The sequence below is a fragment of the Camarhynchus parvulus genome, chromosome 29 (genome assembly GCF_901933205.1).
Source record: "Camarhynchus parvulus chromosome 29, STF_HiC, whole genome shotgun sequence".
Taxonomy (NCBI): Eukaryota; Metazoa; Chordata; class Aves; order Passeriformes; family Thraupidae; genus Camarhynchus; species Camarhynchus parvulus.
Genome location: NC_044599.1, coordinates 1,977,007 through 1,996,230, shown reverse-complemented (window position 1 = coordinate 1,996,230; position 19,224 = coordinate 1,977,007). Strand labels below are relative to the sequence as shown.

At 62.4% G+C, this 19,224-nt stretch overlaps 2 protein-coding genes across 3 annotated transcripts; one reads left to right on the top strand and one right to left on the bottom strand.

Annotated features, from left to right (window-relative positions):
- Positions 1 to 79: 79 nt before the first annotated feature.
- Positions 80 to 6,983, top strand: CACNB3 (calcium voltage-gated channel auxiliary subunit beta 3). 2 transcript variants are annotated; one of them, XM_030967242.1, is made up of 14 exons: positions 80 to 208; positions 358 to 450; positions 3,096 to 3,218; positions 3,301 to 3,423; positions 3,500 to 3,615; positions 3,701 to 3,765; positions 3,857 to 3,876; positions 4,085 to 4,165; positions 4,357 to 4,415; positions 4,501 to 4,610; positions 4,698 to 4,849; positions 4,926 to 5,021; positions 5,103 to 5,252; positions 5,814 to 6,983. In XM_030967242.1, the coding sequence occupies exons 1-14, from the start codon at positions 167 to 169 to the stop codon at positions 6,099 to 6,101; spliced, it is 1,518 nt and encodes a 505-aa protein (XP_030823102.1). In that variant the 5' UTR covers positions 80 to 166; the 3' UTR covers positions 6,102 to 6,983. The 2 variants fall into 2 exon arrangements, with proteins under 2 accessions (XP_030823102.1, XP_030823103.1); XM_030967243.1 differs by lacking the exons at positions 80 to 208; positions 358 to 450 and adding an exon at positions 1,947 to 2,050.
- Positions 6,984 to 7,123: 140 nt separating this feature from the next.
- On the bottom strand, positions 7,124 to 18,722 carry DDX23 (DEAD-box helicase 23). The gene is given in 20 exon segments (XM_030967241.1): positions 7,124 to 7,701; positions 8,488 to 8,662; positions 9,420 to 9,528; positions 9,616 to 9,767; positions 10,913 to 11,155; positions 12,489 to 12,666; positions 13,231 to 13,376; positions 13,481 to 13,706; positions 14,574 to 14,717; positions 14,811 to 14,903; positions 14,905 to 14,921; positions 14,993 to 15,111; positions 15,114 to 15,125; positions 15,203 to 15,304; positions 15,307 to 15,340; positions 15,837 to 15,902; positions 16,187 to 16,283; positions 16,396 to 16,494; positions 17,508 to 17,713; positions 18,605 to 18,722. Coding segments are annotated over 19 exon segments (2,442 nt in total). The 5' UTR covers positions 18,605 to 18,722; the 3' UTR covers positions 7,124 to 7,477.
- Positions 18,723 to 19,224: the final 502 nt, after the last annotated feature.

Below are 19,224 nucleotides of genomic sequence, written 5' to 3'. Positions count from 1 at the left end.
GGGGGCGGGCGGGCGGGGGCGGGGACGGCCGGGACGCCCCGGCGGCCCCGTGTGATGCGGAGCGCGGCAGTGGCGGCGGCGCGGCCCTTCCCCGCGGAGCGCCGCGCTCCGGTGTGGGGCTGCCCCGCCGGGATCCCCGCGGCTCCTCCGGTGGGCGCCGCCGGGGATGTCCGCCCCGCCGCAGCCTGACGCTTCCGGCTCCTTCCAGGTGAGCAAACCGGAGCCCTCCCGGCCGTCGCGGGCCCCGTGCGGCCCGGTTCGGTTCTGCCCGCAGAGCCGGGGACCGCCGGTGGTGGCTCCGCGGCGGGGTCGAGCCGCCCGGAGCCGCCCGGTGCTCACCGCCCGCTCTCGCCGCAGAGCCCCCGGAGGCTCCCGAAGCGCAAGAGCCGCTTCAAGCGCTCGGACGGCAGCACCTCGTCCGACACCACCTCCAGCATCCTCCGCAGGCAGGTGAGCGGGCCGGCACCGGTACCTACACCGGCACCGAGACCGGCACCGGCACCGGGGCGGGGCAGCCTCGGCGGCCCCGGGTCCGCCGCTGCTGCGGCTCCGCATTAAAGCGCGGAGCTGGGGTGGGGAGCGGGGAGCGGCCGAGCGTCTCCCACCCCAACCTCCGCACTGGAGGGAGCTCGGGGGCCGCCTCCGCCCCGCCGCTCCCCCGGGACCGGGGCTGGGCGCCGGCACCGGGCGCCGGTAGCATCGCAACAGCCGCTCCCCGCGGCTAAAAATAGCGAGTGCTGCGTCAGGGCCGGGCCGGCGGCGGGCACCGGCACTGCGGCGCGGGGGGCGGCCCCGGGAAACTGAGGCAGCGGAAGGGGAACGGGCCAGGCGGGGCTGTAGAAGGGGTCGCGGGGCTCCCCTGCCGCTCCCTCAACCGGCACCGGGCCGGCTCCTCGCGCTGCCCGGGAGAGGCACGGATCTCCCCGCCGCCTCTCCACCGGTGCTTCGGTTTCCTCCGGCCCCGAGCTGCGCCCCCTCCCCGGCCGCCGGCGGTGAGCGGGGACCGGGGAGGCTCCGCGGAGGGCGGGGGGTTCCTGTCGGGGCGTCCAGAGCATCCCGTGTCCCTCGTGGGGCAGCCCCTGCTGGTCCGGTACTCTCCGGTGCCCCCGGGGACCCCGCGACCCGGCCCAGCGCCCGGCGCGGCCCCTTCAGCACCTCGGAGAGGGCCCGGCTGGGCCCCGCCATGTGCCCGGTACCGGGGCCCGTTCTCCATTCTGGTGCCCGGTGCCGGTGCCGCGGGCGGTCCCTCCGCTGTCCGAAGCCCCCACCCCGCCGAGCGCTGCCCCGATGTTCCCCGGCCGGCCGTGAGCTGTCCCGGGCCGGTCCCGCGGGGCCGGTAACGGGGGGGGGAGGCCGGGCCGGGCCGGTCCCCCGGGGCCCGTCGCTGCCCCCCTCCTCGGGGGCGGGGGGGGCGCGGCGGGGGGGCGGGAGCGGCTCCGGCCCCGCCGCAGGGCTCGCCCTGCAGACGGGGCTGCTGCCGGCTCGGGGCAGGACCGGAGCCGCTGCACCGGAGCATGGAGGTACCCACCGGGACCCCCCCGCCGCCGCCCCGGAACCCCGATCAGGCTGCACAGCCCCTCCGCCGCTGCCCCGGGACTCTCCTCTCACCCGGAGCTCTCTTAACAAACTATCCCCTCCCTCCGGGGCACCGGCAGCTGCTCCGGTGACCCGTCCGGGTGCACCTCACCGGGACCGCTCCGGTCTCCCGGTTGCCAGCGCAGCCCCCCCGCTGTGCCCACCGGAGAGGGGCCGGAACCCCCCGCCAGCACCGGGAAGGGAGAACGGCGACCCCCAACACGCACCCACCCACTGCCCCCCCGGGCTGAGCGGCGGGGGCGGCTCCGTGAGCCCCGGGGGGGCGGTGGGAGGCGGGGGCGGGGAGGGGCGGGGAGGGGCGGTGGCGGCGGAGCGGGCAGGGCCAGCCGGAGCCCGAGCCGCAGCCGGAACCGGAGCCGGTGCCGGTGGAGCGGGGCGGGCGGGGGGGGGCTCGGCTCGGCTCGCCCCGTCTATGTCGTTTTCTGACTCCAGCGCTACCTTCCTGCTCAACGAGGTACCGGCTCCGGTACCGGCCGCGGTATCGGGGGGGGCCGTGCGCGGGGGGTCGCGGTGGGTTCGGGGGGAAACTGCGCCCCCCGGGGTGGTGATGGCGCACGAGGGGGCTGCGCCTCGGGGGGGGCCGTGCCCGGTGCGGGGCTCATGCCCGGTGCGGGGGGTGCTGTGCCGCCCCCCGGCCCTTTGTTCCTCGCCGCCGCCACCGCTCTCGTGTCCCCCCGCCACCGCCAGGACCGGGAGCAGGCGGGGAGAGAACCCCGATCCCCACGGCCATGGGGGGTCGTGCGTGAGGGGGGGCTGGAGATGCTGTACCAGGGGATTCACTGAGGATGATGGGGGGTCGGGCTGGGGGGCAGCACCGGAAAGCTGCGGAGCCATCCTGGGGGTGCTGGGGGGTGGGCGATGCTCGGGGCGCGGTGACGATGCTGGGGGGGCCGTGCTGGGGAGGCCATGTTGGGGGGGGCTGTGCTGGGAATCCATTTTGCCCGGGGGGGGCTGGAGGGGGGGTCCGGGCTCCCCCCGCTGTGAGCGGGGTGGGATGTGCAGGTTAGCGGGGGGGGGCGGCGCTGAGCTCAGCCCGGCAGGACCCGGGGGGCCTCGGGGAGGGGGGGCTCAGCCACATTCAGGGACCTATAAATATTTCACCGCAGCTTCTGCGCCTGTTCCAAGCGCAGCGGGCGGTGGGTAAATACCGGCGCGGCGGGGAGGGGGAGCCGGGGGTGCTGGGCTGAGCACCCCAGGGTGGTGATGGAGGGGCGGGCAGGGGTAAGATCCACATCGCAGCGTGACAGGAGTCATCTCCCCATCCCTGAGCCTGCGGGGGTCTCCCCTGCGACCCCCCCCCCAGCACGTGGGGGCTTCACCCCAGGGCAGCTGTGCTGGGTGATGCCACCTGGCACAGCCGGCTCGATGCCACCGTGGACTCCCCAGAGCTGGAGGGGGTCAGCAGGGTCCCCTGCCGAGGTTGGCACCGCCTTGGCACGAGGTCCCTGTTGGTGAGGGGTCCCCTGGCAGCCCCCCGGCACTGAGCCCCGCTCCCCCAGGGCTCGGCGGACTCCTACACCAGCCGCCCTTCCCTGGACTCCGACGTGTCCCTGGAAGAGGACCGTGAGGGCGCCCGGCGCGAGGTGGAGAGCCAGGCTCAGCAGCAGCTCGAGAGGGCCAAGGTATGGATGGGGAGACACCCGGGGCACGGTCCGGGGTTGCTGCCGAGGCCCAGGGGTGCTGATCACCCCCAAAATCCCCCAGCACAAGCCGGTCGCCTTTGCTGTGCGCACCAATGTCAGCTACTGCGGGGCGCTGGATGAGGAGTGCCCGGTGCAGGGAGCCGCCATCAACTTTGAAGCCAAAGATTTCCTGCACATCAAGGAGGTCAGCTGGGGTGCTGAGGGGTCTGCTCAGGGCCAGGCACCTCCCCTGCTCTCACCCCTGCTCTGTCCTCGCTCAGAAATACAGCAATGATTGGTGGATCGGGCGCCTAGTGAAGGAGGGGGGGGACATCGCCTTCATCCCCAGCCCCCAGCGCCTGGAAGCCATGAGGCTGAAGCAGGAGCAGAAAGCCAGGTAGGGATGGGACCCCCGGCCCCATTTTGGGACCCCCAACACCATTCTGGGACCCCCAACACCCGCTCACCCCCTTGTTCCCCAGGAGAGCTGGCAATGCCTCGGGCCTCGGCGACAGCGGGAGCCGGCGATCGCCTCCCCCCTCCTTAGGTAAGGGCAAATCTCGGCCCAGGGGAATCGTGGGTGTCCTGAGGGGGTCCCCACTTCACTGTCACCAACCTCTGTCTCTTCTCTCCCCAAGCCAAGCAGAAGCAGAAGCAGGTGAGTCCCAGGTGCAGGGGGTGGTGGGGAGGGGGCTGCAGGCAGTGGCTGTTTCTGGGGTGGGCTGGGAGCAGAGACCTCACCCCCCCTTTTTGCCCTGGTTATGGGGCTGGGAGGGCTCCAGGATGCTGTGGAATAGGCTCGTTGACCCCTCCCTGGCCGGGAGTGGGGGCACAGGGCACTGACACCCCCCCATGTCCCCCCGCAGACGCAGCACATCCCACCCTACGACGTGGTCCCCTCCATGCGGCCCGTGGTGCTGGTGGGGCCCTCGCTGAAAGGATATGAGGTACGGGGGATGCAGGGTGGCCTCGCTGTGCCCTCAGGGTGGTGGCCTGTGTCCCTTGTCCCTTCCCTGCCCATGGTGTGCCGGCAGAGGGCAGATGGCGCGGCCCAGGGCGGTGGCACGGTGCTGAGCGGCTGCCACCTCCCCGCCGGTGCCATCTGCCGTGGCTCACCGGGCTGGCGGCCCCGCGGCAGGTCACGGACATGATGCAGAAAGCGCTCTTCGACTTCCTCAAGCACAGATTCGATGGCAGGTGAGAGCATCACCCCACCCAGAACCCCCCTCCCTCCACGGCCTGCGGGTCCCCAGGTGCCCACGGCGTCCCTGTGTCCCCCCAGGATCTCCATCACCCACATCACAGCCGACCTGTCGCTGGCCAAGCGCTCCATCCTCAACAACCTGGGCAAGCAGGCAATCCTGGAGCGCTCCACCACCCGCTCCAGCATTGGTGAGGGGTCAGGCTCCCCAATTTGGGCACAGGGACCCCCTCCCAGGGCCAGCCCAGCCTGACACGGCCCCCCCCATGTCCCCCCAGCCGAGGTGCAGAGTGAGATCGAGCGAATCTTCGAGCTGGCCAAGTCCCTGCAGCTGGTGGTGCTGGATGCTGACACCATCAACCACCCTGCCCAGCTGGCCAAGACCTCCCTGGCACCCATCATCGTCTATGTCAAGGTGTCCTCCCCCAAGGTGAGGGGTCACCACGGCTCTGGGGGGGGTCCCGGCTGCCCCCCACGGTGCTGTCACCTCCCTGTCCCCTCCCCAGGTCCTGCAGCGCCTCATCAAGTCCAGGGGCAAGTCGCAGGTGAAGCACCTGAACGTGCAGATGATGGCAGCTGACAAGCTGGTGCAGTGCCCCCCGGTGAGCTACCTGTCCCCTCACCCTGGGGATGCCTGGGGGGGACCCCCAAATCCTCCCTGAGCCCTCTCACTGCCCCCCCAGGAGCTCTTTGATGTGATCCTGGATGAGAACCAGCTGGAGGACGCCTGTGAGCACCTGGCTGAGTACCTGGAGGTTTATTGGCGTGCCACGCACCACCCGCCACACGCCCCCCACGCTGTGCCCTCACCCACCGGCCTGCCAGGCCTGCAGGTAACGCCATGGGCCCCTCTGGCAGCTGGGGGGACACACAGCCCCCCACACTGTCCCCAGGGGGACTCAGCATAGGGGTGCTGGGGCCACACAGCCCCCCACACTGTCCCCACGGCCCCCTCCCTGCTCCCCAGGGGCAGCTGGTACAGGGGTCCACAGAACAGGGTGGGGGGTGCACAGGTCAGAATTGGGGTCCCACTCCGTGCACAGGTCAGAATTGGGGTCCCACTCTGTGCACAGGTCAGGATTGGGGTCCCACTCCGTGCTCTTTATGGGGGTGCCCAGGCTGGGGGGCATGCAGCTCCCCAGCCCCCCTTCCCTGCTCCCTATGGACAGTTGGCACAGGGCTCCAGAGATGGGGTGGGGGGCACAGAGCCCCCTCCCTGCTTCCTATGGACACCCAGCACAGGGTGCCAGGGCCGGGAGGGGGGGCACTCTAAGCCCCCTCCCCACTTCCCGAGGGGATCCTGCCCAGGATGCCAGGGCCGGGGGGGACCCAGCACAGGGTGCCAGGGCCAGGGGGGCACACGCAGCCCCCACCTCTCCACCCCCTGCCCGCAGAGCCAGCAGCTGCTGGGGGAGCGGGGCGAGCACTCTCCGCTGGAGCACGACAGCCTGATGCCATCGGATGAGGCGGGGGACACCTCGCCCCAGCCTTGGGGAGCCACATCCCAGCGCAGCTCGCGGCACCTGGAGGAGGAAGAGGAGTACGGGGATCCCTACCCCGACCTGTACCAGCCCCACCGGCACCACCACGGCAGCGGCCCCGGCACGCCGGAGCGCCCGGGCGAGCGCAACCACGACAGGAACTGGCAGCGCAGCCGGCCCTGGGCCAAGGACAGCTATTAGGGCTGGGATAGGGGGGGCACGGCTGGGAACCGGCCCCCCACCCAAAAACCCCGGGCGCTCCCCGCCTCGCCCCAGCCCCGCGCTGGGGGTGCTCAGACAATCGAACTCAGCACCGGCAGCTTCCTCTGGCCCGGCCCCCCCCGGGCACGATTTCAGCCATAAGCACAGCGAGGTTGGGGGGGGGCCCGGCGGTCAGGATGCCCTGGGACTCCCCACGGAAGTTTTGGGGAGCCTGGGGACAGACAAACGCCTTGGCCCTGCCTCAGTGTCCCCCCCACCCATCACAGGTCGGCTCATTCTCCGCAGGGCAGCTGCCACGGACAGCGAGTGCCCCCGCTATAAAAAGGGGAGGTAAGGAGGGCGGGGGGCGGTTGTAGCAGCATCCCCCAGCCCGCACAGAGCCGAGGAAGGAAGGGAAGGTGCCTGCTCACCCCCCCCGGGACCTGGCCTGCCCCCTCCCCACCCCTGCATGGGACCCCCGGGAGGAGTGGCTCACACCACTCGCTTCGCTCTGCACCGATTCCCCCCCGCCCCCGGTCACCCCGGCCCCCCCGGCCCTGCCCCCGGCATGGGGAGGGTCCCCGGGGGGCTGCCCGGGCTGTGGGGGCTGCTCCACCACGCTTGCACCACCCACTGCCCTGTCCCCAACGTCCCCATGCTGTCACCGCACGTCACCACAGTCCTGTAAATACGGCGCCCACCGCCCTCGAATGGGGGTCCTGGCGTGGGCTGAGCCCCCCCCGCGGCCATTATTGGTGGGGAAAGGGGGGGGAATGGGGTGGGGGCCACAGATTTGTTATAATTTCTTTTGTAGAAAGCACTGATTTCCCTGTAATTGGTTTCAGAAACACACACGAGTGCTCAGAGGTGCTTGGTGTCCGTGTCTGTGGAGGGGATTGGGGGAAGCTGGTTTGGGGAGGGGGGTGCTGAGTACCTCAAAATGCTCCTTTAGGGCACTGCTGGCATCTGTCCCCATGGGAGGTGGCACCCAGGGAAGGGAGAGGATGAGGAGGTGACACCGGTAACGCTGCTGCCGGTTTATTCCTGCAGCCTGGAGCTACAAAAAAATAAACACCCCAAAAACCCCAAAGGATGAGGTGCAGACAGTTCCCAGGACAGCCAAAAAAAAAAACCAGCCCCACCCTGGCAGCAGGGAGGGACCGGCCCCCAAAAAGCTTCCAGCAGCTCCTCTGATCCATGGGGAAACTGGGAAGGGGACTGGGAGAACAGGGGGGATCTTTTGGGATAATCCCAGCCCCAATCTCTGCTTGTGGGCAGTCCTGGGGTTGCGCAAGGAGCTGGGAGAAAGAAGAGCCAGAGCAGTCCTGGCAGCCTTGCTGGTCCTGCTGTCCCCAGAGGGGTGACGAAGGGGACCCTCAGGCAAAGATGGTCTCCTCCCGCCGCTTCTTGGTGAGGATGGTGCCTGGCTTGTGCTGGGCATCGGGGTGGTTTGCCAGCTCGGGGGGGCACGAGGACACGGGGCTCTCCAGGATGGCCTGTTTGAGGTCGTAGAACACCGTGGAGTCCTCCTTGGTGAGGAAGGTGATGGCCACGCCGCTCTTCCCCGCTCGGCCCGTCCGCCCAATGCGGTGGATGTAATCTGGGAGGGGGGAAATGAAGGGTTCAGTGTCAGGGCAGTGCCAGGGCTGGGCACTCCCTTCCCTCCCAGTGCCAGGGCTGGGCATTCCCTGCCCTCCCAGTGCCAGGGCTGGGCACTCCCTGCCCTCCCAGTGCCAGGGCTGGGCATTCCCTGCAGCATCCCCTGCACTCCCAGCACCAGGGCTGGGCATCTCCCCATCCCCAAGAACCAATGCCAGGAAACTTCCCCATTCCCCTGACACCCTCAGCACCAGGGCTGGGCACTCCCTGCCCTCCCAGTGCCAGGGCTGGGCACTCCCTGCCCTCCCAGTGCCAGGGCTGGGCATTCCCTGCCCTCCCAGCACCAGGGCTGGGCACTCCCTGCACTCCCAGCGCCAGGGCTGGGCACCCCACACAGCACCAGGACCAGGGCCAAGTATCACCAGTACCCGGGCTGGGCACCTACAGCGCCCCCCAGTACCAGGATGAGACACCCCATGCCCTCCCAGTACCAGAACCAGACACCCCCTGCACTCCCAGTGCCAGGGCTGGGCACCCCACAGACCCCTCAGTGTGGCAGCACCAGGGCTGGGCACCTCTGCAATCCCCTGGTGAGGGCAGTACCAGGGCCGGGCACCCTCTGCACACCCAGTACCAAAGCTGGGCAACATCACAGCCTGTTCAGTGTGGCAGCAGCAGGGCTGAGCAAGCCCCCAAAGCCCCTCCAGTGCAGGGAACACCAGGACCAAGCACCCCAAGCGTGGGCACACACCCCCCAGTGCCCCCCTGAGTGCCCCCCAAGCCTCACCCTCGATGTTCTTGGCCATGTCGTAGTTGACCACCATGGAGACGTCGTGGATGTCGATGCCACGTCCGGCCACGTCCGTGGCCACCAGGATGTCCTTGGCTCCAGCCTTGAGGTTGGAGAGGGCGAATTCTCTCTGCTCCTGGCCCTTCCCACCGTGCAGGGTGCAGGCATTGTACTGTGGGAACAGGGGGGGTCAGTGGGGGGCACATCCTTGGCACAGATATATTTTATGAAACATCTTTTCCTTAGGATTTTTTCTCCTGAGAGGCCTCAGAGGAAAAGAAAACCAATAATTATCTGCTGCTGTGGAATGCAACAGCAATCTTTGATTGGTCTCATGTGGTTATTCTTAATTAATGGCCAATCACAGTCTGGCTGTCTCAGACTCTCTGGTCAGTCACAAGATTTTATGATCATTCCTTTCCCTTTCCCTTTTCCCCTTTCCTTTCTCCTTCCTCCTTTCTCCTTTCCTTTTCCTTTCCTTTTCCTTTCCTTTTCCTTTCCTTTTCCTTTCCTTTTCCTTTCCTTTTCCTTTCCTTTTCCTTTCCTTTCCCTTTCCCTTTCCCTTTCCCTTTCCCTTTCCCTTTCTTTTCCTTTCCTTTCCTTTCCTTTCCTTTCCTTTCCTTTCCTTTCCTTTCCTTTCCTTTCCTTTCCTTTCCTTTCCTTTCCTTTCCTTTCCTTTCCTTTCCTTTCCTTTCCTTTCCTTTCCTTTCCTTTCCTTTCCTTTCCTTTCCTGCCTTCTGATGAAATCCTTTCTTCTGTTTCTTTTAGTGTAGTTTTAATATATCACCTTCTCATCTCTTCCCTCGTCCTGGGACCCCTCTGAACAACACCACACTTGGTGACCCCGAGTGATGAAAAATTCCACACATCCCCATGTGGGGATGAAGGGGACAGGGCTCAGGGTGACCCCTCTCCCAGCCCAGCCTCACCCCCATCTTCTCCAGGGACTTGGCCAGCACATCGCAGCCCTTCTTCTGGTTGACGAAGATGATGATGGGCGGGTCGAAGCCCTGCTCCAGGATGGCCAACAGCTTCTTCCTGTAAGGGCAGAAAGAAGAGGAGGAGGAGATAGTTGGGCAAAGAGATGCTGAAGGCCCAGGCCACCCCCAAATCCGTGCTCCTCACCTCTTCTCGGACTCGGACATGAGGAACACCTTCTGCTCCACCCTCTCGTGGGGTTTGCCCGCGGAGCCGATGTAGACCACGGCCGGGCGCCGCAGGTAACTGCGGGCCAGGCGCTCCACTGCCGGGGGCATGGTGGCTGTGAACATGACAGTCTGCAAGGCAAGGGGACAGGGACATCCTCTCAGGTGGCAGTGAAGAAGGAATGACCCCAGTGGGGCAGGGAACATCCCCCCAGGGAGCAGGAACATCCCGCAGTGAGGTAGGAACGCCTGTGATGGGGTAGGAATGTGCCCCCTCATGGGGCAGGAACATCACCCAGTGAAGCAGGAATGACCCCAGCGAAGCAGGAATGATCCCAGCGAAGCAGGAATGGCCCCAGTGAAGCAGGAATGGCCCCAGTGAAGCAGGAATGGCCCCAGTGAAGCAGGAATGTGTTCCCATGGGGCAGGAACATCCCTCAGTGAAGTAGGAACAACCCCAGTGGGGCAGGAATGTGTTCCCATGGAGTAGAACATCCCCCAGTGAAGTAGGAACAACCCCAGTGGGGCAGGAATGTGATCTCACGGAGCAGGAACATCCCCCAGTGAAGGCAGGAATGACCCCAGTGGGGCAGAAATGTGTTCCCATGGAGAGGGAACGTCCCTCATGGGGCAGCAACATCCCTCAATGAAGCAGGAGTGACCCCAGTGGGGCAGGAATGTTCCCCTATGGAGAAGTGACATCTTCCTATGGGGCAGAACGTTTCCCTGTGGGGCAGGATTGTCCCCCATGGAGCAGAACTGATCCCACAAGGCAAAAATGTCCCCTTGTGGGGCAGGATTGTCCTCCCATGGAGCAGGAACATCCCCCATGGAGCAGGAATGACCCCAGTGGGGCAGGATTGTCCTCCCATGGAGCAGGAACATCCCCCATGGAGCAGGAATGACCCCAGTGGGGCAGGATTGTCCTCCCATGGAGCAGGAACATCCCCCATGGAGCAGAAATGACCCCAGTGGGGGCAGGTTGTCCTCCCATGGAGCAGGAACATCCCCATGGAGCAGGAATGACCCCATGCAGGGGATTGTCCTCCCATGGAGCAGGAACATCCCCCATGGAGCAGAAATGACCCCACAGGGCAAAAATGTCCCCTTGCGGGACAGGAATGACCCCTCATAGGACAGCAACATCCACTGTGAGGCAAGAACATTCCTCCACAGAGCAGAAATGTGACTCCCATTCCCTCAACCCCTTCCCCAAAACCAAATTATCCCTCCCCACCCCACAGGAACCCTCCTGGGCACCCTTGGCCCACACCCACCTGTCTGTACTTGTGTTTCCCGGACTCAAAGTTGGCCAACATCTTCTCAGGGTCCTCAGCCTCATCGGTGTCGGGTTTCTGGTTGGTGACAGGCATGTACTCCAGGATCTTCTGCACGTCGGGCTCGAAGCCCATGTCGATCATGCGGTCGGCCTCGTCCAGCACCACGTAGGTGCAGCGGCTCAGCACCAGGTACCGGTTCTCCAGCACGTCAATGAGCCGACCAGGAGTGGCAATGACAATCTGGGGGGACAGGAGGGATGGTGGGAGCAGCTCAAAGCTGAGCTGACCCCCTTGAGATCCCCCAAGATCCCCCAATTTGTCAGGAAATTCCTCTGACTGCCCTAGAAGCAGAAACATTCAGAGACCTTGAAGGTCTCAGAAGACCTTGGCTCAGAGTCAGACACCTCTGTGTGTCTTGGACAACCCCAGTGGGGCAGGAACGTGATCCCATGGAGCAGGAACATCCCTCAATGAAGTAGGAATGATCCCACAAAGACACCTCTGTGTGTCTTTGACTCCGTGTTTTCCATGGGTTAAAAAATTGTCTGAGATTTCAAACATTCCTGCCTGGATACAATCTGAGATTTCAAACACCTATCTGCATGAATTCAAACATCCCTACAACTGAATTTCAAACCTATCTGATTCCAAAAAACCTCCTGGATACAATCTGAGATTTCAAACATTCCTGCCTGAGATTTCAAACATTCCTGCCTGGGTACAATCTGAGATTTCAAACATTCCTGCCCGGATACAATCTGAGATTTCAAACATTCCTGCCTGGATACAATCTGAGATTTCAAACATTCCTGCCTGGATACAATCTGAGATTTCAAACATTCCTGCCTGGATACAATCTGAGATTTCAAACATTCCTGCCTGGATACAATCTGAGATTTCAAACATTCCTGCCTGGGTACAATCTGAGATTTCAAACATTCCTACCCAGATATTATCTGGAGATTCTGGGACACCAGCATGGCTTCTCCACTGGATTCCCCAGAGCAGCAGCAGCTGCCTTTTCCACTGGATCTCCAGAGGAAGACTCCACCCTTTCCTACAGGATCCCTGCTCCAGCAGAACCACCCCTGGCACTGCAGGAGGGCTGAGCCACAATTCCAATGGGACTGCTGCCAGCACCCTGACCCACAGGGTGTCAGGTTGGGTTCTGACTTGGTCAGTGTTGTTCTAATTACTGCATTGTTTATTTTATCCTTTTATTTTTCTCCCTATTTAAGAACTGGTATTCCTGCTCCCAAATTTTTTGCCTGAGAGCCCCTTAATTTAAAATTTATAGCAATTTGGAGGGGGAGAGGGTTTACATTTTCCTTTTCAGGGGATGTTCCTGCCTTCCTTAGCACACACCTGGCTTTCCAAACCAAGACAGCCATGAATCGATGTGCTGGACAGATCCCAGCAGGTCAGAGAAAGAATGTTAAAGATCACAAAAAATAAACAACCTTGAGAAGGAGAGCCAAGGAACCCTGGCTTCTTATTCAGTCTCAGGGCTGGGAAAAAGAGATTTTCCAACACCTGGTGGTCATGTCAACACCAGAGACCCCTGACCACTCACCTCGCAGCCCATGCGGAGCCGGAAGCCCTGGTCCTCGCGGGAGATGCCACCGATCACGGCCACAGTGCGGATGCCCAGGGGTTTCCCAAATTTGATGGTTTCCTCCTCAATCTGCTGTGCCAGCTCACGGGTGGGGGCCAGGATGATGGCGTAGGGCCCCTGGTCTGATTCCTCGATGCTGCAGGATGGCGGGAGATGGTTGTGTCACTCACGGTGCCACGTGTGTGCCCGTCAGTGTCACCCCATCTCCTTCACCATGTCACCCTGTAACCTTGCCTCAATCCCCTGACAGTGTCACCCTGTCACCCCATCCTGTCACCTCCACAGTGCCACCATGTCTCAACCCCTGAGCTGTGTCACCCCATGCCCTCCACTATGTCACTCTGTAACCCTGCCTCAATCCCCTGACAGTGTCACCCTGTCACCCCATCCTGTCACCTCCACAGTGCCACCATGTCTCAACCCCTGAGCTGTGTCACCCCGTGCCCTCCACTATGTCACTCTGTAACCCTGCCCCAATCCCTCTGCAGTGTCATCCTGTCACCTCCACAGTGCCACCATATGCCAACCCCTCTGCAATGTCACCATGTCACCCCGTCCTGTCATCTCCACAGTGTCACCCTGTCCTGATCCCTCTGCAGTGTCACCCTGTCACTCCATCCTGTCACCTCCACAGTCCAAACCCCTGTGCAGTGTCCCCCTGCCACTCCCCGTGTCCCAGGAGCAGTGTCCCCGTCCCCACCGGTCGATTTTGGGCAGGGTGGTGATCCACACGAGCAGCGGGATCAGGAACGCCGCCGTTTTGCCGCTGCCGGTCTCGGCCACGCCGATGATGTCGCGGTTCTGCAGCCCGATGGGGATGGCCTGGCGCTGGATCGGGGTCGGCTCCTGCCGGGGGGAGCAGGTTGGGAGCAGAACTTGCCCTGTTCCCCCTCTCCAAACCCCTGACCACCCTTTTTCCCCCCTCCCCAGCTCCCCCTCTCTGTGCCCACCTTGTATCCACACTTGTCAATGACCTCCAGGATGTGGGGAGGCAGGGAGGAGTCCTTCCAGGAGCGGATGGGATTCGGGATCTTGCCCCCCTTGGTGGTGATGCTGTAATCCTCACGGAAGATGCGCCAGTCCCTGTCTGTCATCTCGTCCAGCTTCTTCTGGGACCAGTGCCTGTCATCCCAGCGCTGCTTGGCCTCCTTCTTGCGCAGCTTCCGCAGCCGCGCCCTGCGGAGGGAGGGAAGGGATGGGGAAAGGGAGAGGGATGGGGACAAGGGAATGGGAGAAAGGGAGATGAGGGGAAAGGGGATGGGAAAGGAGAATGGGGAAAAGGGGATAGGGAAAGGGATGGAGAAAGGGAGAGGGATGGGGAGAGGGAAAAGGGAATGGGGGAAAGGTAAAGGGAGAGGGAGAGGGAGAGGGAAAGGGAAAGGGAAAGGGAAAGGGAAAGGGAAAGGGAAAGGGAAAGGGAAAGGGAGAGGGAGAGGGAAAAGGGAATGGGGGAAAGGGATGGGGAAAAGGAATGGGGAAAGAGGAGAAAGAAAGAGGGATAAGGGAAAAGGGAGAGGGAAAGGGGAATGGGGGATGAGGAGAAGGAAAAGGGAATGGGGGAAAGGGAGAGGGAAAGGGGGATGAGGGAAAAGGGAAAGAGGGATGGAGAAAAGGGGATGGGGGAAAAGGGAGAGGGATGGGGAAAGAGGGATGGGGAAAAGCGGATAGGGAAAGGGGGATGGGGAAAAGGGAGAGGGAAAGGAATGGGGGAAAGTTATGGGGAAAGGGGGATGAGGGGAAAGGGAATGGGGGAAATGGGAGAGGGAAAGGGGATGGGAGAAATGGGGACACGGACAGGTGGATGAGGGAGGGGGATGAGGGAGGGGATGAGGGAGGGTAATGAGAACAGGGCAAGGAAAATGATGACAAAAGGGAGTGAGGAAGGGGAAGGAGAAAGTGGATAAGGCTTACACTGTGCCTCTAGAACCCTTCTGCCAATTTCCTACAGGACCTGCTGCAGCCCAGCTCCACATCCCAACCAAGCTAAGCCAGCCATGACCCCACACACCCCTCAGCACCCTCCCAGCTTCCCCAAAACCTTACTCCTCCTGCTCCTTCTCCTCCAGCGTCCTCCTCTTCTCCATCAGGTCCCCATAGAACCGCGACTGCTCCCGTTTCTGCTGCTTCAGGTCGATGCCGGCGATGAAGCCGCGGCCCAGCAGCTGCACCTGGTGCCTCTCCTTGTACCTGGAGCAGGGTGGGAGCATCAGGAGCAGGGCTGGGGGCTACCTGGCACCCCCACAGTGACACTCCCAGCCCTAGGGGCACCCCAGCACTCACAGGGGGTTGTAGTCGATGGAGGTGTCCTCTGATGCGTCCCACTCGAACACGAACTTGCGGTCGTTGAGGTGCCGCGTGCGCCGCCGCTTCTTCACCCCCCAGGTACCGCTCCTGCAGGACCCCAGGCTCAGTGAGACCCCTCATCTTCCCCCCAGCCCCCCTTGATCATCCCCCAACCCCACCTTGATGGCGTGGAGCTCTTTGCTCTTGTCCTTCTCCTCACGGATCTTCTGCCTGCCCTCCTCATCCTCGGTGCCGTTGGTTTCCCGCTCCATGCGCTCACGGCGCTCACGGCGCTCAGCTCCTGAGGGTCTTCTGGGGAGCAGGGGAAGGGGCTCAGAGCCAGAACCACCTCCAGGGCTGGGTGAGGGGCTCCAGGGATGAGTCCTTACCCAGCATCTTCCTGCCCATCTCCTGGAATTGTTTCCTCTTCTTCCTCTCCTCCTCCAGCAGCCGCTGCCGCTCCTCCACCTCCTGCTGCCGCCGCCGCAGGGCTCGGCCTCCCGCTCCGCCTTGGACAGGAACTTGGGCTGGGATGGCAGAGAGGAAATGTCACACTGGGCCTGCCTGCCACCCCCTGTGCTGCTGGGGGTCCCTTCAGCCTTCTCTGCTCCTTCCTGGGGTCCCCAGGCCTCCCCTTTCCCTCCTGGGTTCCTCCTGTCCCTCTCTGGATCCCTCAAACCTCTCCCTGCCAGGGCTCTCTTTGCTCCCTCCCTGTGTCCCCCCAAACCTCCTTTCCCTCCCAGGGCCCCCCACCTTTCCCTGTTCCCTCCCAAGGTCTTTCTGCTCCCTCCTGGGGGTCCACCAGGCCTTCTCTGTCTCCACAGCCCCCCATGTGCCCTCCCAAGTCCCCCAGCCCTCCCTGCTCCATCCCACAATCCCCCCAGGTGTCCCCTGGCACTCCCTGCTTCCCTTCTGGGGTCCCTCTGCATCCCCAAGTTTCTCAGCCCTCCCTGTTCCCTCCTGGGGTCCCCACAAACATCCACACCCCCAGCAGAGGGAAGAGGCTCCTGTTCCTTCTCCCACCTTGGCTTCTGCCTCCTCTTCTGCCTTCTTCTTTGCCAGCAGCTCCTCCAAGGACAGCGGCTGTGCCTGCAAGTGAGGTCAGATGTCAGCACCACTTGTGGGAACCTGAATCCCCTGGAGTCACTCCCCAGGGACCTGAATCCTCTGGAACCCTTCCCCAGGGACCTGAATCCCCAGGAACCACTCCCCAGGGACCTGAATCCCCAGGAACCACTCCCCAGGGACCTGGATCCTTCTGGAATCACTCCTGGGGACCTGGATCCCCTGGAGCCTCTCCTGGGGACCTGAATCCCTTGGAATCACTCCTGGGGACCTGAATCCCCATGAAGCCACTCCCACAACCTCCTTACCTTCTCCTTCTTCAGGGCATTTTCCTCCTCTTCCTCTGCTTTCCGCGCCTCCCGATCCTTCCGAGACTTGGAGTCTTTGCCCCTGCCCGGGGACAAACTTCCAAAGAAAACAGCATGGAATAAGAAACCAAGTACAGCCCTGGGGGATCCCAAACCTCCAGGGGATTTAGGGGAGAGCAGGAATCCCCCAAAAAAGTGACAGGACCCACCTGGACCGCTTACGGTCCTTGTCCCTCCGGTGCCCATCCTTGTCCCTGTCCCGCTCCTTCTTGCCGCGCTTCCGGTCCCGCTCCTTGTGCCGCCGATCCCTGTGGGACAGGTGGGGGGTCACAGCCCCACAGGGGGGTCACAGCAGGGCCCCACAGCCCTCACCCACCCTATGCAGCGGTTTTGGTTTGTCAGTTTGAGATTTGGATAGTTTTGAGATTTCCTGTGGTGGGCTCAGTGCTGCCCAATCCCCAGTGCACTCAATGTTGCTGTGAGGTAGGGTGAGGAAAAAGGCAGAGCAGGCTCAAAACTTTAAAAAGGAGCCTCTTTATACCCTCTTTAAAATAAATAAATACTGTTAATAAATTTTTCCGTATATCCTCTTTAAAATAAATAAACACTGTTAATAATTTTTTCTGTATATCCTCTTTAAAATAAATAAATACTGTTAATAATTTTTTTCTTTATACCCTTTTAAAGATGGTATAAAGAAAAACTTGGTAACTAAAAGAAACAGTAATAAGGATCGTAACAAAACCTTCACAATATTTCTACTCCTCCCACAAGCTTTTATTTCCCACTGACAAAGCCATCAAACCTCTTCACAAACCACAGGGATAAATTTGAGATTTGGCTAGTTTTGAGATTTCCTGGCCAATGCAGCAGTGAGTGTGGTGGGCTCAGTGCTGCCCAATCCCCCAATTCCTGCTCTGAGGCAGGGTGAGAAGGAAGGAAAAGCAGGTTCAAAACTTTATACCCTCTTTAAAATGAATAAATATTCTTAATAAACTTTCTTTCTACCCTCTTTAAAATAAATAAATGCTGTTAATAAATTTTTCTTTCTACCCTCTTTAGAATAAATAAACACTGTTAATAATATTTTCTTTATATCCTTTCAAAAGAGTACAAAGAAAAATATATTAACAGTAATATATTTATTAATATAGTAATTTGATAATTTATGTCATTATATTTATGAATATAGTAATATATATTTATTAATTATCAATACAAAACCTTCACAACACTTCTCCTCCCCTCACAACATTTTATTTCCCACTGACAAAGCCATCAAAGCTCTTTCCAAACCCCGGGATCCCCGGAGCTGCCTCACCTCTCTGTGGACTTGGAGCGGGACCGGGATCGGGAGCGGCTCCTCCGGCGCTCCCGGGATCGGTGGCGCTTCCGCTCCTTGGCCGGGGGGGAGCCCTTGCGCTCCCGGTCCCGTTCCCGGTCCCGTTCCGGGGAGCGGGAACGTTTCCTCTCCTCCTTCACCGGGGATGCATCCCGATCCTTCTTGTCCGCCACTTCTCCGGCCATCTGTGGGGAGCGGGGACACCGGGAGGGTCAGGGGGGGCACCGGGAGGGAAATTGGGGTGCAGGGGGGGAGCCAGGAGGGAGAGAGAAGGGTTGTGAGGGAAGAGAGGGACCCCAAGAAGGAGTGGGGAAGTCTGAGAGACCACCAGGAGGGAATGGGGAGACGTCAAAGGACCCGGGGAGCGAACAGAGAGACGCCAAAAAGAAGCAGGGAGAGCTGAGGGAAACCGGGATGAACGAAAAGGGATCCTCAGGAGGGAAAGGGGGACCCTCAGGAGGGAGAAGAGAACGCGGGATGAGCAGAAAGGCACCCTCAGGAGAGAGGGGTGAACCAGAGATGAGGGGAAAGGGACCCTCAGGAGGGAGTGGGGAACCAGAGATGAGTGAAAAGGGACCCTGAGAAGGGAACCCGGGAGAGCGAAAAGGGACCCTCAGGACTGAAGGGGGAACCCGGGATGAGGGAAAAGGGACCCTCAGCAGGGAAAGAGGACCCTGGGAAGGCGCAAAGGGACCCTCAGAAGGGAGAGGAAAACGCGGGATGAGCTCAAAGGGACCCTCAGGAAGAAGGGGGGACCTGGGGATCCCCGAAAGGGCACAGAGGGACCCAGGCAGAGAGCGGGAAGAGCTAGGAGGCCCCGAGGAGAGAACAGAGAGGGAAGGGGGGACCCCGAGATGGCACAGAGAGCCCCGGGGAGCGGGTGCAGGGAGCCCTGAGGGACCCCGGAAAGGCTCTGTGAGGCCCGGGGGACGCGGCGCAACGGCGCTCCAGGCCCTGCCGCTGGTACCCAGTACCGGGGCTCTGCCCGGTACCGTGGCACCGGGGCTCTGCAGCCCCCGGGCCCCTCGCTGGCTCCCTGCAGTGCCCCCCGCTCGCTCCCGCCGGTTCCCGCTCACCGCCGCAGTCCCGCGTTCAGCGCCGCCGCTCCGCCGCCATGACTGCCGGGCCCGCGGGGCTTACCGGGACGGCGCGGGACTACAGCTCCCGGCATGCCCCGCGCGCTCCCGGCGCCCCTGCGCGGTCGCAGCACCGCCGCGCCCCGTGATCCTTCCGCTGCGCGCAACTGCCCCTCCCTACGGCAAAGAGTCCCCCTGGGACGGTGTCCCCGTGTCCCTGAGCCCCCCCACAGCCCGCTTATGAGGTCCCCACAGCCCACAGCACCCCAAATCATGGAGGAACCCTCCCGAATTAGTGTCCCCCATGTCCCTGCACCCCCCAAATCTCACAGGGATCCCCCAGGTCAGCGCCCCACAGCCCTGTGCGCCCCAAACTCACCAGAGACCCCCAGATCAGTGTCCCTGCAGGATCCCCACCCCCCTATTCACAAGATCGGGGGGTGCCAGGCAGAGTCTGGGGGCAGAAGAGGTGGGGGGACCCTTTTGGCACCCCCGTCCCCAAAAGACACCCCGATCATATCAGTGTCACCATCAGCAGCGACACCAAAACATCCCAAAAGCCTCCAAAACCCGCGATCCCTCCCCAAAGCACAGGGCCAGGCAGGGCTGCACATAGGTAG

Excerpts from the sequence above, each read along its gene's own strand:
- CACNB3 (XM_030967242.1), top strand. The coding sequence starts at position 167 with ATGTCCGCCCCGCCGCAGCCTGACGCTTCCGGCTCCTTCCAG. Across the intron at positions 4,416-4,500 it reads AAGCACAGATTCGATGGCAG|GATCTCCATCACCCACATCA; the intron begins GTGAGAGCATCA and ends GTGTCCCCCCAG. Across the intron at positions 5,022-5,102 it reads AGCTGGTGCAGTGCCCCCCG|GAGCTCTTTGATGTGATCCT; the intron begins GTGAGCTACCTG and ends CTGCCCCCCCAG.